The 14,538-nt window shown below is 40.0% G+C and overlaps 1 protein-coding gene across 1 annotated transcript in view; it reads right to left on the bottom strand.

The window, feature by feature from the left end:
* Positions 1-14,538, bottom strand: part of ntrk3b (neurotrophic tyrosine kinase, receptor, type 3b) — a 420,803-nt gene that overhangs the window by 13,119 nt on the left and 393,146 nt on the right. Inside the window, exon 16 of the mRNA XM_041788625.1 lies at positions 923-1,081. Coding sequence (XP_041644559.1) covers positions 923-1,081 — 159 coding nt within the window. The remainder of the gene's footprint in view (positions 1-922; positions 1,082-14,538) is intronic.

Raw genomic sequence — 14,538 nt, 5'->3', positions numbered from 1 at the left:
TTACAAAGCTCTATTAGCTGCACAAGCTATGTAGATGACAGTGCTACATAGCTAATGGAGCTACATCACTAACAAAGCTAAAGCTAAACTCACAAAAAGGCTACATAAGCTACATATCTATGTTATCCGTGTAGCTAAGTTAGCTTTAGCTACATTTGCTAAAACTCATGTCACTAAAGCTAACTCAGCTTAGATAGATAATGTAACTATGTAGTGAACATAACTATGCAGTTAGCATAGCTAAAGCTAAGCTCACAAAGCAGCTATGCAAGCTGTGTAAGAATGTATAATGTCTACATAGTTATGTTAGCTTTAGCTTTAGTTTGCTAAAGCTCACATTGCTAAAGCTAACTTAGCTACATTGGCTCATGTAGTACTGTTAACTACATATCTAGTATAGCTATGTTAGCTTTACCTTAAGTTGATAAAGCTAAAGTGAGCCACCATTTGTTTAAATACTCAAAACAGATGTATGCATAATTTTATTCTGGATTAGACCTCTGACTTTTTTCTTTATTTTACTAGTGAAATGTTTCCTTGTCTGTAATGTTTGCAGTATGGTTTCGCAAAAATGTAACTGCCAGATTTTGTGTATGAATAAAGTTGAGTTAAAAAAAAAAAATCTAAACCTGAAATTACAGTGTACTGGAAAATTCCAGCACTTTCTGTCTGAGATGTACGGTGTCTCAAATGAATTGTCTGTGAGAGCGGCCATCAATGTATGGTCTGCAGCCAGACCCCACTTGAAAAGTTTTGGAAACCCAATTTCTTTGAAAACCTTCCCATCCCTACAAGCTTTTGGATACCTCATTTCTAGGTATCAGAGGACAAAATTCAAATGTATGCATGAAGGCCTGCAGTGATGAATTTGAGAACATTCAGTCTATTCCCTTGGTGTCTAAAAGCTTCAGTATCTCTGTACCTCGTTGTTTCCCAGCTGAAACCACGGCTGCTTCCCGTAGGTAAAGATCTCCCACAAGATGACTCCAAAGCTCCAGACGTCGCTTTCCGTGGAGAATTTCCTGTACATGATGCTCTCTGGAGGCATCCAGCGGATAGGTAGCATGGTATGTCCTCCAACCTGAGGGGAAAAAAACAAGACAGGAAGAGATCTTTAAAAGTGAAACTAAAAGACAGATTAGAGAACTCAGTCATCAACAGAAGTCCCGAGCGTCTGGGGATTAACTGTCCCTGCATGTAAGTGATCTGACAGGCTTAACTTCTCCTGAATGTGCAGCTGCTTGTTGAAACTGATGCAATGCAGGAAAACGCTGACTTCTCTGCCACCTCGTCTGTATTGAATCACAGCATGGGAATTTATTTAGGTTACTGTATTAAACCATCCCTTTGTTCTTGATGAGAAATAGCAATCTGCCATCCTTTCTGTGCAGACTCAGAGGCATTAAGCTGAGGATCAGAGTCTCAAGCATGGAAATGGAGATGCCCTAATCAGTTTTTTAAGTAAACTGCTTTCAACCAAGGAGTTAAGAAACTGCTGAATGCAGTCCCCTATGGATCCTCATTACAAAGGGGTACATATGGTTTTCTAATGTAAATCTGAACACTCCCATTGTGATTCTTCTCCTCTCATGACATATAAACATGAAAACCTTGTGAATTCATCAGAATATGAAGCATGATGCCAGCTGAGGATGGCAGAGATATCAGCTGTAAGCTCTTTAATGTCTTCAAACCAGCAGAACATGAAATGAAGTCTCCCTTGCTGTAAATCCTCCCAGGCTGGATATTAATCGATTAAACAATCGTCCATTAATCATCCTTGCTCTCAGCTTCCATTAGCCAGGCATTGTTTTAAAATCTATTTCCCATTCATGTCAGTGGCCGGGCTTTAATCATGGCGGCGATGAGCTGGACAAGACTGATGTGGGAATGAGCAGCAGGCAAAGTATTGCAAGTTTCAGCTCAGAATCCAGCATTAATTACAGTGATTATTGTGGAGCTCACACTATTGACAGACAATGTTATTAATATGCTGCTGTGATCTGCTGTGAAGCCAGCTAAACCGCTGCTGTGATTTGTTGCCAAGTGTTTAAAAGTACAACAGATCATCTATGAACCTGACTGATACAGAAACATCAAAACAATCTTGAAGGAAATGATGTAAGCATTTATCCTGCTCCAATTTACAGAGCTTTATCTGTGTTTTTTTTTTTTTTTTTTTTTTTTAATCAAAGCAAACATGCAGTTTTAATCATGAAAATATGGATATACACAGAGTTCAAGATGACAAATTAGTCATTTGATATGCTGTAGACACCACAGAGCATCTCTTCTGAAGCTTTTCTGACATTTTTGCTTTTCTACAACATAATCTGCAATATTTGTAGGACTGGACAAAGATGAACTTTCTGTTTCTACCTTTGCTGAAGGTGCTAGAGATATTTCTGTTACTGTAGCCAAGCCCTTGTACTGGGGTTGACTCAAACTGATGTCACCACCTTAAATGAAAAAAAAAAAACCAGCATTTTGCCCATGCATGATAGAAAAGTGTCTGTTGTTTCTAAAAGCACAGTCTCCACTTTCCCCTAACTAACTAGATTTCTCAGGTAGCTAATTTTCCTGACCTCTCCATATGTCTCTGTATGTCTCTAGATTTCCTGTAAAGTAAGTAAATAATGTGTGTGTAAACAAGCTAGATACACTGGAATAAGGTTGCGGTAAATATGTGAGACCTATGTGTGACTGAATTTTTGGATTTAGACCATTATAAAGTTTTCACCACTTGTGCAGCTATAGATTTAATTTGGGCAGGGAAAATATAGCGCCCTACAGGAATTACCTCGCTTCCCCAAACCCTATAATGATATATAGTCCCACAGCAGTTTCTCTAAATACAATCTGTTGTTAGCTCAGTCACTGCCTTTATTAAAATAAGCAGCTAAATGCTGTGTTTTTGTTCAGTGTGATATTAATTTGCCAAATCTACCTGCCAGGGTGGCCTATGGGTCATTAAACCATTGTAACAAAGGCAGACCTCTGTCCTTTTGCTCCGGCACAGAGCCAGGCTGCGTCGCTCTGGCCATAGTTCACTGTAAGGGCACTGTATATGTCATCAAAAATGTGTCCTGAACTCAGAAAGTTAGGGCAACTTAAGTTCCGCAAGTTACAAGCTTGTAGCAAATAGAACGCATTCCATTTGGATGTGACGTCATCCTCAACCCTGACATTTGACTCCTGACATAAATATGACTAACTGGAGTGTTTGTCCATTTTTCACTTGAAACAGGCACAGCAGGAACAAACATCCTACCTGCTGAAGGTGTGTTTTAATCCATATTTTACTTTTCCTTAGGCTTTGATGATTAAAATAAGTGAACTGTGGCTTTGTCTCTCTCAAAGCAGAAACAGTTAAATCCCCCTCCTCTATTATCATCACGATGGTAATTATCAGCAAATTATCTAATGATAGTTGTCTCAATAGAAGTCTCCAAAGCTAATCATTACCGAAGAATTTTATTTTGAAGAGCAACATAGGGAAATTGAGTGTTTTCAGCAGCCACTTAACAACTCAGACGCTCATGAACGAGAGAAAAACAACACTTCACTTCAATGAGAATTTAGGAACACCTGAAGTGGGAACCTTCAGTGTAGCTTTCCTGAGATCTGTGCCTCTCAACAATCCTGTCTTTGAGCTCCGCAGGCAGTTCCTTTGACCTCATGGCTTGGCTTTTGCTCTGATATGCATTGTCAGCTGTTAGACCTGCTATAGAGAGTTGAATGCCTTTCAGAATAGACTCCATGGACTCCAGTCAAGGTGTAGAAACATCTCAGCAAGGGTCAAGATAAATGGGAGGAACCAGAGCTAAAGTATTGTTGCAAAGGGCCTGAATAGTGTGCTTTTTTATTGGCCCGTGGCCCAGTGCCTACAACCAAATCACAGCAGCGAAGGTATTTAGGAAAAGATCATGTCATTACAAATGATTTTTCCTAAATACCTTCGCTGCTGTGATTTGGTTGTATCTTAATGTTAGTCTTCTTTTATTATTTTGTCACTATGCATGCTCTATGTGTAGGGGGTGTTGTTTTGTTTGAGTACAATGTGTACATTTACTGCACATTTTATTCTTTTTTACTGTAATAAAAGTGCAACACATACATGGCTGTGATTCTATGTTGTAAGTTGTCATAGCACGTTCTTTCTTTGGAGATTTCTGCTGTCATTTAGTTTAGTTATCAGCTTCACTTTTGGCCTATCTTATTGTTATCTTGACATTTTTGTCAAGATTACAGTTTGTTGGGACTTTAAGCCCCTTTGAGGGTTTTCTCTGTGTGTCAGTGGAAGAAGTCTTACAGAGCATCAGACACATATCTATCATCCATCCATCATCACAACCAGCCATCCATGCATCGACTGATCCCCTCATCCAACCAGCCATCCGTGTATCCATCCTTCTACTCTACAGAGCAGACTTTCAGAGCTTAAGGACAAAGCCAAATCAAAAACAGCCACACATTTATAGCATATGATATGAAACCCTCATTAAAACAACCTCTTACAGTATCAATATGGTTCCTCTGCTCCAATCAGATTCATTTAATCATGATAAGCTCTTCTCCAATTTCCATTTACCAGCTCAGACATCTGTGTGCCTTCAGCTGTGAGCATTGTGTCACATTTTAAGTATGGAGGGGGAAAAAAATCAGCCCACGTCGCACTAATTACCTCCTCGTTCTTAGCGTGCTCATTGCACATTTCCTTTGAAAGTCAAACACAATCTCTGCGCGTCAGCTTGACGCTGCAGATGAATCTTCTGGATGTTTTAAAGAAAGATGAGATTTGTCAATGTGCCAGAAGGCTGCTCCTTTGCGGGCATTTTGTTCACAACGTCCTCTAGTTTGTACACTTCATCAGATTTTGCTGCTGAGCATGAGGCCTCTGTTTGTCGCCTTTAATTATCCTTCATCTGTAACCTTCACCGAGGTCTCGGATTGAGTTGCAACATCGGTTCGTACATCTTTTATCAAGTCTGCGTTAGTCCTTTTTCAGTTCTCAGCATATTTTAGCTGCCGTAAAATTGGTGAAGTATAAAATGAAGAAAGAAAAAACAAGCTAATAAGGACCACAAACTGTCAATCATATACTAATAGCAAGAAAAAACTCTTGAATAGATGTGCTCTAATGTGATTTCTTCCTCTGGGAACCCAATAGCTGGAAGACCAATAACATGAATCCTGTTTCCTGTTCCCTTCCCAACAAACTATTCACCGTTGGCAAGATTTGACCTTCAAGGTTGGTGGTTTACAAAAAATAGAGGCAAATAATGCATACAAAAGAAGAATGCACAACACTCTTGGTTGCCAGCCTTTTTCCTTGGAGCATTGCCTACTTATATCATAAAAAAATATGAGAGCCCCCCCAGGACCAACATGGAAAAGAAATGATGCATTGCTGTCAAAAATTAGCATCACTTTCAGTGGTAAAATTCCTATAAAGTAGGCCCATACATATTTGTCACAACCAAAAGACCTTTAGATGAACCATCCCATGAGCGTGTTACACTGATTTTAGTTAACAATGCTATCCTGATTTTAAAAACCTCAGAGCAGACAAAGCCTCGTGCCCCCTCCTTAATTCTGTGGCACCCTCCCAGGGGGCCCAGACCCCAGGTTGGGAACCTATGCACTGGACCAATGGGTTGTTTGAATATAAAATAATTTCACTGTGACTTTTGCATTAAGTAGCCCTACCAAAATGCCAAATACTGTGCTATTCACAGCAGTGAGTATACCATTCAAATTGTGTAAAAGAATCTTGGTCTACTTCTCCAAAAACAGTGACACATCATGTTGAAATATGTCAAAAAGGCTCTATCTGAAGTCTGGAGGAGCAGAGTCAGACATACTCAAATATGTTCTGTTCACACAAAGTGGTCTGGTTTGGTTCAGTACATTTCGTCACGTTTGGCTCAGTATACCTTTATCATGCTTGTGTTTTCACAGCCGACAACGTCCAACAAGCCTCGCATGTTGGGATGGGAAATTCATGCCTTTTTACAAATTCAAGATCATTTTTCTCAGCTCAGTTGCAAGGACTAGTCTTTTGGTTCCTACACGGCTATTTGGTTAGACCATTTCACCATTTCCATCAAGAGTATTATGACAAAACAAGGGAGAAAAGCTGTTAAAGATGTGCAGCTAGCCTTTAAGTTCAGTATGAGACTCCTCAAGACTCTTGTCTACCTTCATCAGCCCGCCTCACAGCTGACATTACATATCAGAGCAAAAGCCAAGCCATGAGGTCAAAGGGTGTACCTGCTGATCTCAGGGACAGCACAAATCTGGGGAAGACTACAAAAAAGGAAAGAAAAAATCTGCTGCTCTGAAGATTCCCAAGAGCACAGTGGTCCTATACTTCTCAAAGGTAAGAAGTTTGGAACAACCAGGAATCTACCAAGAGCTGGTCAACTGGCCAAACTGAGCAATCAGGGAGAAGGGTTTTAGTTAGAGAGGTGACCAAGAGCCTAATGGTCACTGTGACTTAGCTCCAGAGATCCTGTGTGGAGATGGGACAATGTCCCAGCTGGACAACAATCACTTGGCTTTCACAAGGAGTTTTTTTTTCAAACTCTAAGCTGGCTGTTATACATTTTGCACAAAGGAGAGGTTTCCATTTAGCCACTTTACCATGCAGCCCAGCAGTAGTGATGGTGCAGTGATGTAGCATCAGCTGCAACACAACAAAGTTGGAAAAAGGGAAGGGGATTCTGAATATTTACTGAATGCACTATACATCCACCTACAGTTTTTTACAGTAATTTCATAAAAAGAAAAAGAAAAGAACGGAAATTTGGCACACCACTGAGTCTTTAAACCTTTGGTATGCCTTTTCCCAAAAAATTAAAATCTTATCTTTATGGTATAATAGGTTATTTATGCTACTCTGAAAAAAAAACAAAAAAAAAAAAACAACTGCTTTATAAATGTATTTAATGTTTGGCTCCAGGCAAAGTCCACAGCAAAAGCAAACATCACCACCAACTGAAAAGGGGTCCACTTATCTGTCTCCACAAGCATCTAGCATCGCTCTCCTGCAGAGCCTGAAAGTATGGTGAGCAAACGGTTTTGTGTTTGACATTCCCTTAGACAGCCAAATCACCTGCTCTTTGCTTTGGCCAGTAGAGACCAACTCCTGAAAGGAGAAGCATGCTGAGCCTTACATAGGTCCTTCAGACTGCTGCTATTCTCTTCTGCTTAGTTAAGTGCTATAAATAACATGCTGTTCTTACCATAGACCACGCTGAAATGCTCCACTCTTCCAATGCATTTAATTAAGTAGCTTTTTTGTCACACCAGGCCATCTTAGCTTTTGGTCATTTGGACTTATACATTACACTTATACTTCTTTTAAGTTTATTTAATCAAGCCTTTTAGATGAAAAAGTAGTGAAAGAAGAAATGAAAGTACATTCCTATGAAACTACAGCAGAGGACTAAAGCCTCTGAACATGGGATGGCAATACAGCTCCAGGGCTTTACCTTAAATAAAACTTTCTATGTATTACATAACTGATTTTTATTGGTGAATTGGTGATGAACCATATTGAAGAAAAAAAAAAAATCAATTCCTTTAAAGAGCATGCAGCTGCTGATGACACAGCTCTAACCACAGACCAAAGAGGACAAACTGCAATTATTTTTAATCAATGGAAAAATGTCCAATTAGTTTGTCGTGGGTCTATTCAGAGGGGAAAAAGAGACAAAGACAGTAGTGAAAGAGAAAATAGGCCCAAAATGAGCACTATGGCGGCAAAATCTACCAAACTAAGGATGGCAGATGAAGAAAACTCCTAACAGGATGTGGTATCAGATATGAAATGAGTGAGATGTCAATCCACTTTGCATCCTTCACGTCAAGTTTCCAGACCTTAAGAACAGCCCACCCACTAAACATGATCCCTTATGTACGTCTGTGTCTGGGTGCATTTTAGGACTTAATATGTCTCTGTGTGAGTGATAGTGTCTTTAAAGCAGCAAGTTTAACAATGTTGGAAAAAGTAATCCCTTAAAGCCCTCTTGTCAGCACGGTGGCTGCTGTTCAGCCAAATGTACATAGTCTCCCTTTGAATGAAAACAGTCAGAGAGGGCTTCAGGTGTGGTCACATAAGGTAAAGTTTATTCTGAAAACAGAGAGCTTTAAATACATTTTATGTAAAATAAAAAAAGAAAGAACCTTGAAGATATAAGAAGTTATTAAGACTTGGTATGACCTCCTCAATGCCAGCTTTCTTGACCTCCTTATCTACAGTATGAGAAGGATCTCTGGATATTTTAACTGTAGTACTCTAAGCTTTTTTAGCTGCACTGGCCCTCGGTGCCTCATACTAACTTGTGTTTTCAGTTTCTTGAGGAAGTCGATAGCTGCAGAGCATTTACTGCTCAGTGATCACAAGGCTGCATGCCTTTCTTACATTAAACACAAATCAATATTTGTACACATGGCCTTAAGGTCAACGAGACCATTAGAGACAGTTTTACACAACAGCAGCATTATGCTGACAGTGAATGAAAATCACACTCCATTAACCTTGGGAATGTTTGACTTTTTGTGTTGCTGGTGTTCCTGTGAGAAAAAATGGATGGAATCTTTTTTGCTTAAATTCCCCCTCTGGTGAAAAATGTATGACATTAAGGAGGATGCTAAGTAATGATGGCTTAAAAAAATCTTTCTTCTCTTTGTACAAGTGAATAGATACTGGGGTGGTTTTCTCTCAGAGGCAGAGCAGGTATGTGAAATACTGGAGAGTTAAACTCCAACTCATCTTGTTAGAAATGTCCTTAGGCAAAATAATACATCCAAAAATACCCTTGAAGTGTATCGTAAAGGGCAAAGAAGGTCAGAGGACTATATATATATATATATATATATATATATATATATATATATATATATATATATATATATATATATAATGTATAACACAAGAGTCATTCATCAACCATTGTCAGGACTCTAACATTCACCAAACTTTCTTATCTCTAACTCTAAAGTCCAGCTCAGACCAAGGAATCGCACACAACAAGACTGTTTTCAACCATTGCAGGGGACAGTCAAAGCTGTGTGAACTGAACTGTTGAAGCTCAAATCAGCATTGTTGACAATGTTGCCTGTGATTTAGTTGGTCAGGTCAGTAACAGCTGCTTTTACAACCTATGGCACATCATAGTTTTCAACAGCCAATCAGAGCTTCCTCAAATCAATAAAACTGCTTTGGGAATAGCCCAGGTCTTGACAAAAGATTGGATATCTTTGGCCTTAGCTGCATGGCATAAATTGCAATACATTTCACTGAAGCATATATGGTACTGTGCAGAACTTTTATGCATGCTTGTGCTAAAAACTGCCGATGAAGTTAGCATGAAGTAAGGCGTTTAATGGCAAGTAAGCTGCCTAAGGGCACCATCAGGTGGAATGAGGATTGACACAAACCAGGTCATGCTCTGGATGTCCTTGCATATTACCAGGGGCATAGGAAAATCATCTGTTGAACAAAATAACACAGTCCACACCTTTAGGAGGGAGTAAGGAAGGATGTGGACTGTTAGCACAGTCCACACTACAGTCTGGATGGGTAGTAGGGTTGCTACATGCTTCCTGGATGTGCTGTGGATACCCTAAGGGTTTGAAAATGGCTGATGGTCCCATAGGGGGGGAAAGGTCCAGACAAAAGAAAAAAACATAGAGCTTGACCTTGGCTGTGGAGCGATCCAGATGTGTAGCAACATGTGTAGGGCTTGGCTTTGCCCCCCCTCTTCTAGTCCTAGGTTGTGGCACATTGTGCTCTGTGGTGAATCCTTAGTGCCCTACATGGCTAAAACATATGCTCATAACTGTATTTCACCTCATATCGTTTGCCACACACTACAGAGTCATTGCTATGAAATTGATACTGGGTCTCTCTCAGTTGCAGCGTTGTGAAATAACAGGCTTCCAGAATGTTGCAGAATGGAATGGTGAAAGCAGTTGCAAGCTCTAACTCGTTGCACATCTTTGGTCTGAACTGGGTTTAAGAACACTCGATAGTGCTGCTATGGATATGTGAGGGCTGACACGATTGGACAAATCTAAGTCATGTCATTCTGTTTTTTAAAATGTATTCATGAATTCTTTGAATTATATTTTAATCATGAATTGTATGATCGGAATTGCAAATGCTAAATAATGAATACAAACCGAGTAGATAAGGCAGTTCTAATGAGATGTTAAAAATAAGACATGCACACTAATGAAGACGCTGCTTTAGCACACATATATTTTGATAATGTCCCATTGTTTAACAGCTCCAGCATATTGTATAAATGTACCGTCAGATGGATATTTTTCCATTAAAAAAAAAAAAAAAGGAAAAAAAGCTTTGATTTGCATCTTGATTCTGCTTCCTGTTATTTTGCCCCTGGATTTATCACTTCATCTGGTGTGCAAGGGGATAACAAGGTGGTGTTGCCTATACATCGTTCTAATGACAGCACTGCCCGAGTAAGTCATGTCATCTTCTGTATGTAGCATCTACTGTGCATCCAGGACTGACACCACTAAATCTCATATCATTAAATCAACCTGTTTAGGTTTCATATTAAAGCCATTTAAGTATTTCTTTTTCTATGAGTCCAGTACACAATCACTTCAAGATTTAGATTCTGGCTACTCATCCCCAGTGCTTTTCTTCTTGTATTTTCACGTGTGACTTCTCTCTGTGCCGACTGCACACTGATCTGCAGTCCTATGCCCTCACATGGAAATTAAAGGGAATTTCTCTACGCTAATTCAGACAAAAAATGCAGGAACGTTCAGCTAACAAGAGTCCAGCATTCATCAAGTTAAGAGCAGGTGAGAAAAATTCAGCAGTTCAAATAAAGCTTCATGAATCTGCCAAAGACTTTAGTTGGGATTTTCTAAAAGGTACAGCATGTAAAATATAGTAGCATTTAGCGGAACAAACTAGGTAAAAGTAGAACATGAATGTCTGAATCAGAGTTTAGTCACCTGGATATAAATTACAGCTTTTAATTCATACATGACTCCTCACCATGCATTACCATGTTTTTAAAATGTGTCTTTGACGGCCACCGTGACTTAACCGTAAGCATTGCAATCTAGTCACTAATATTCCCTATTTTTCACACTGTACCTTTAAAGGTAACTTACCCGTTTCCCTTTTAACCAGCCCTGTGGTCTAAATAAAATATTGGTGCTGTGCTTTGGTGAAAATAACATGGCTCAAGCACCAGAGGAAGTTTATAACATTGTATAAACCAGCTCTAAACAAACAGCTGGTTTTGGTGTGTGTCTCTTTAAATGTAAATGAGCTGCTTCTCATCTTCTCTCTGCCTCTTTCTTCTTTTGGGTGTCTAGGTGTGATTACAGCAGCATGTTTCCTTGAATGTTGGGTTGAGATATTGGTGGAGATTCCAGATATAGGGGTGGTATCATTAGATTGACACCCATCGTGACAACACAAGGAGCACATGTTCGGGAAAGACTTTTCTGTTTTCAGACAGAGTCTCACAAACAAAGTATGAAGTTATCATCTTATAAGACGTAACGGTATTGTTATTATTGTGGTAACGCAGAAGCGTCTCAGTACCATGACTGACATGTGACTGTTACAAACAGTAGGTCTTCAGGGCAAAAAGTCTATTTTTTTAGTGTAGCAGAGTGAAGGAACATGGGAACTACAGTTACTATCTGCCCTTGCATACCCATCATCCTTGCACACTTGCTGGCTTGATCCTGCAGTGCAGATTTGGTGGATGCTTCAAGAGGTGAAGTTTGTAAAAGATTGTGGAGGCTCCTGCGACTTTTAAATCTGACATGTGGAAGCTATTTTGGTTTCCTGACATCAGGAAATGAAAAAGATTAAAAGGTGATGGACAAACAAAATCAACATCCAGACAATACTAGTGAAGATGCAAGGAGTGGCATCTGGCCAGGCCAAAGACTCTTAAGGAAGCATTCAAAATCCCACTCCCCACATAAGCGCGAGGGCTCAACAGGCCACAACGTGTATCGGTGAAGGTGTTGCCAAAGACCTAATCCTAATGCACACTTATGTTACTCTTTTTTTGCGATTATTGTAATATTTAAAGTGTGACTGGGGTTTGATAAATGACAATGTCACTTTTGTATTTTGGGGATTTATTTTTTTTATACTATAATACATACTGTACCTTTACCTTGTTACAGAGGTATTATTGTTCCGTGGAATTTTGATGCCGTCACATCCCTACTTTATTACACATGCTGTGGGTTGTGAATACTTGGGATACCTGGATGTATTTGCAAAAAGAAAAAAAAGTTGACCTTTTATGATTTATCCCCATAAGACAGTGATCATCAACTGGCCGCCCAGGGGCCACATCAGGCCCGCCGCAGGACAAATATGATGTGGTATTTAGGGTCTGGTATTTAAAAAAAAATCCCTATGGGCTTTAAATGTTGGCGTAATGTTTGATCCATTTTACAGAAATCCACCTGTCATTCATCATTAGTGAATATGATGCATGATAAAGACATACTCATTCATTCGTTCTTGATCAAAGCAGCTGTTTCCATGTGAACTTTCCACTGAAGGAACTTTAAGAGTTCAGTTTTTCCTGCCAGAGAACCACTGCGATAGACTGGTTTCCCGACTGTTTTCCCCACCAATCACAACACAGCATTTCATCATCAAACCCAGTGATGACAACATGCCGACCCCAGAAATATATAGCCAAAATATTGCAATTGCCCCCTAGTGGCAGTTGCTGTTTAGGTGATTGGGACTGATCCCACTGCTACAGGTAAAAAAATTATTTACATTATTAAGGGAAAAAAAATAGACAATTATATGCTAAATAGGCCAAAATATTTACTTAAATATAGTTTTTGGGAAGTCTGGTCCCTTCAGTGTCTTTCAAGTGAAAACTACCTTGTATAGCCTAAATGTAGATGATGACCCATACCTTAAGAACAAATCTAACGAAAAACTTAGGAAGATTTTGGCAGAGGAAGTCCAATACGGTCATGTTGAACTTAAAGATGTGCCTTCAGACATACTCCTTAAACATCAACCAAAAAAGGAGAACTTAATTCAATATTTGTTAATACATAATTTTTGAAAAAATATATTTTTTGGCCTTTACTGCTCCACATCCTCAGCTTTGAATAACTTTATATTTTCTAACATTTCTTAAAGGTCCACAGAGGCTTTGCTGAGCATACACTTATTTTCCCTCTCCTTCCTGCTTCACATTAATACATTTACACACATTTACACCTCAGAGCCGCTCACTCCGTCCACACTCTTCTTCTAATCCCACCAGGGGTTATGTGCTCTGCTCGGCTACATCTCTGCATCTCTGTGTCGTTTCTCCTGAAACCTTTTATCACAAGTCCACCTTTCTGTTAGCAGTGGTATTAGCAGGATCCTTGGGACTCATTTTCCTCCTAATTTTTCAAACTCCCCCTTGTTTGTTTGTCTCTGCCAGACTAAACAAATATGATCCAGCGCTGGCCTGGAAGGCAATAACGGTGTTGGAGTTCTTTCTCAGATAAAAAAGTAATTAAGGTAAACATAAATTTGAAAGGTGTTTCCAGTAAGGTGCCCTTTCTCTACATGGAGTATTTATTGACAGTGAATTTTGTAGCAGTGAAGAGAGTTGGCAGTAGTTTTCCTCACATTCACCCTCAACCTCATTTCCCTGTGCAAGCTAATGGCCAAATGAACACTGACTTATAGCCCACCTGGTCTCATTAGACATGCCGCATTTTAGTATTGTACACAACATTAAGCCAATATTGATGCTGAGACCAGTCGGCCCGTTGTGTGAAACCTGTGGGCCAAGCCGAGCTAGGTGGGCTGAGCGAGGTGAAGGAGTGGGAGAGGGGCTGTGTACCAATCTGTCCCCCTGTGGAGCTTTATAAAGATTAAACAAAATTAATTAAGTTCCTGTTAGTCTAAATGACTTATCTGAGGTCCACCCAGCCCATTGCACGCAAGGCTGAACCTCATCAGATGCATACTAATGATTCAACCGCTGCTGCTACTGTGGCAAGGGGCATTAAAACTGGCTGACTCTCTGCTTCCCCAATGATTGCATGCTATCACCTTGGGTTTTTGTGACAAGGCCATGGCAATTAGCTCAGAACACAGGGGGAAGGGGAGAAAAAAAGGCTGAACACATAATAAAAATAAAATAATTGCCCCTGTAATTATCCTCATCTTTCTCACTCAATGTCACATGGAGAAGCTGGCAATACTCTGCAGGGAGTGAGGAATGAGTCTGGGGCTTTTTTCTGTTGCTGTGTAAACTGGATTAGTACTCTGCCTGTCCCACCGTGGCAGGGGAGTGATTGGATTAACGGCGTGGAGAGCACAGCAGCATGGCAGGGGGATAGATTACTGGCCCAGTTGGGCTCTTCGATGGGCGCTCCACGGCCTGCAGGGAGCCTCTGGGAGGCCCCAGACATCTTAAAGGGCCCCGATAACCATCTATACATTCTCTCTCCCTGCTTTAAGCAAGCGGCTATCTCTGCTCTCCC

The sequence above is a fragment of the Cheilinus undulatus genome, linkage group 1, assembly GCF_018320785.1.
Source record: "Cheilinus undulatus linkage group 1, ASM1832078v1, whole genome shotgun sequence".
Taxonomy (NCBI): domain Eukaryota; kingdom Metazoa; phylum Chordata; class Actinopteri; order Labriformes; family Labridae; genus Cheilinus; species Cheilinus undulatus.
This window is presented reverse-complemented; position numbering and strand designations above follow the sequence as displayed.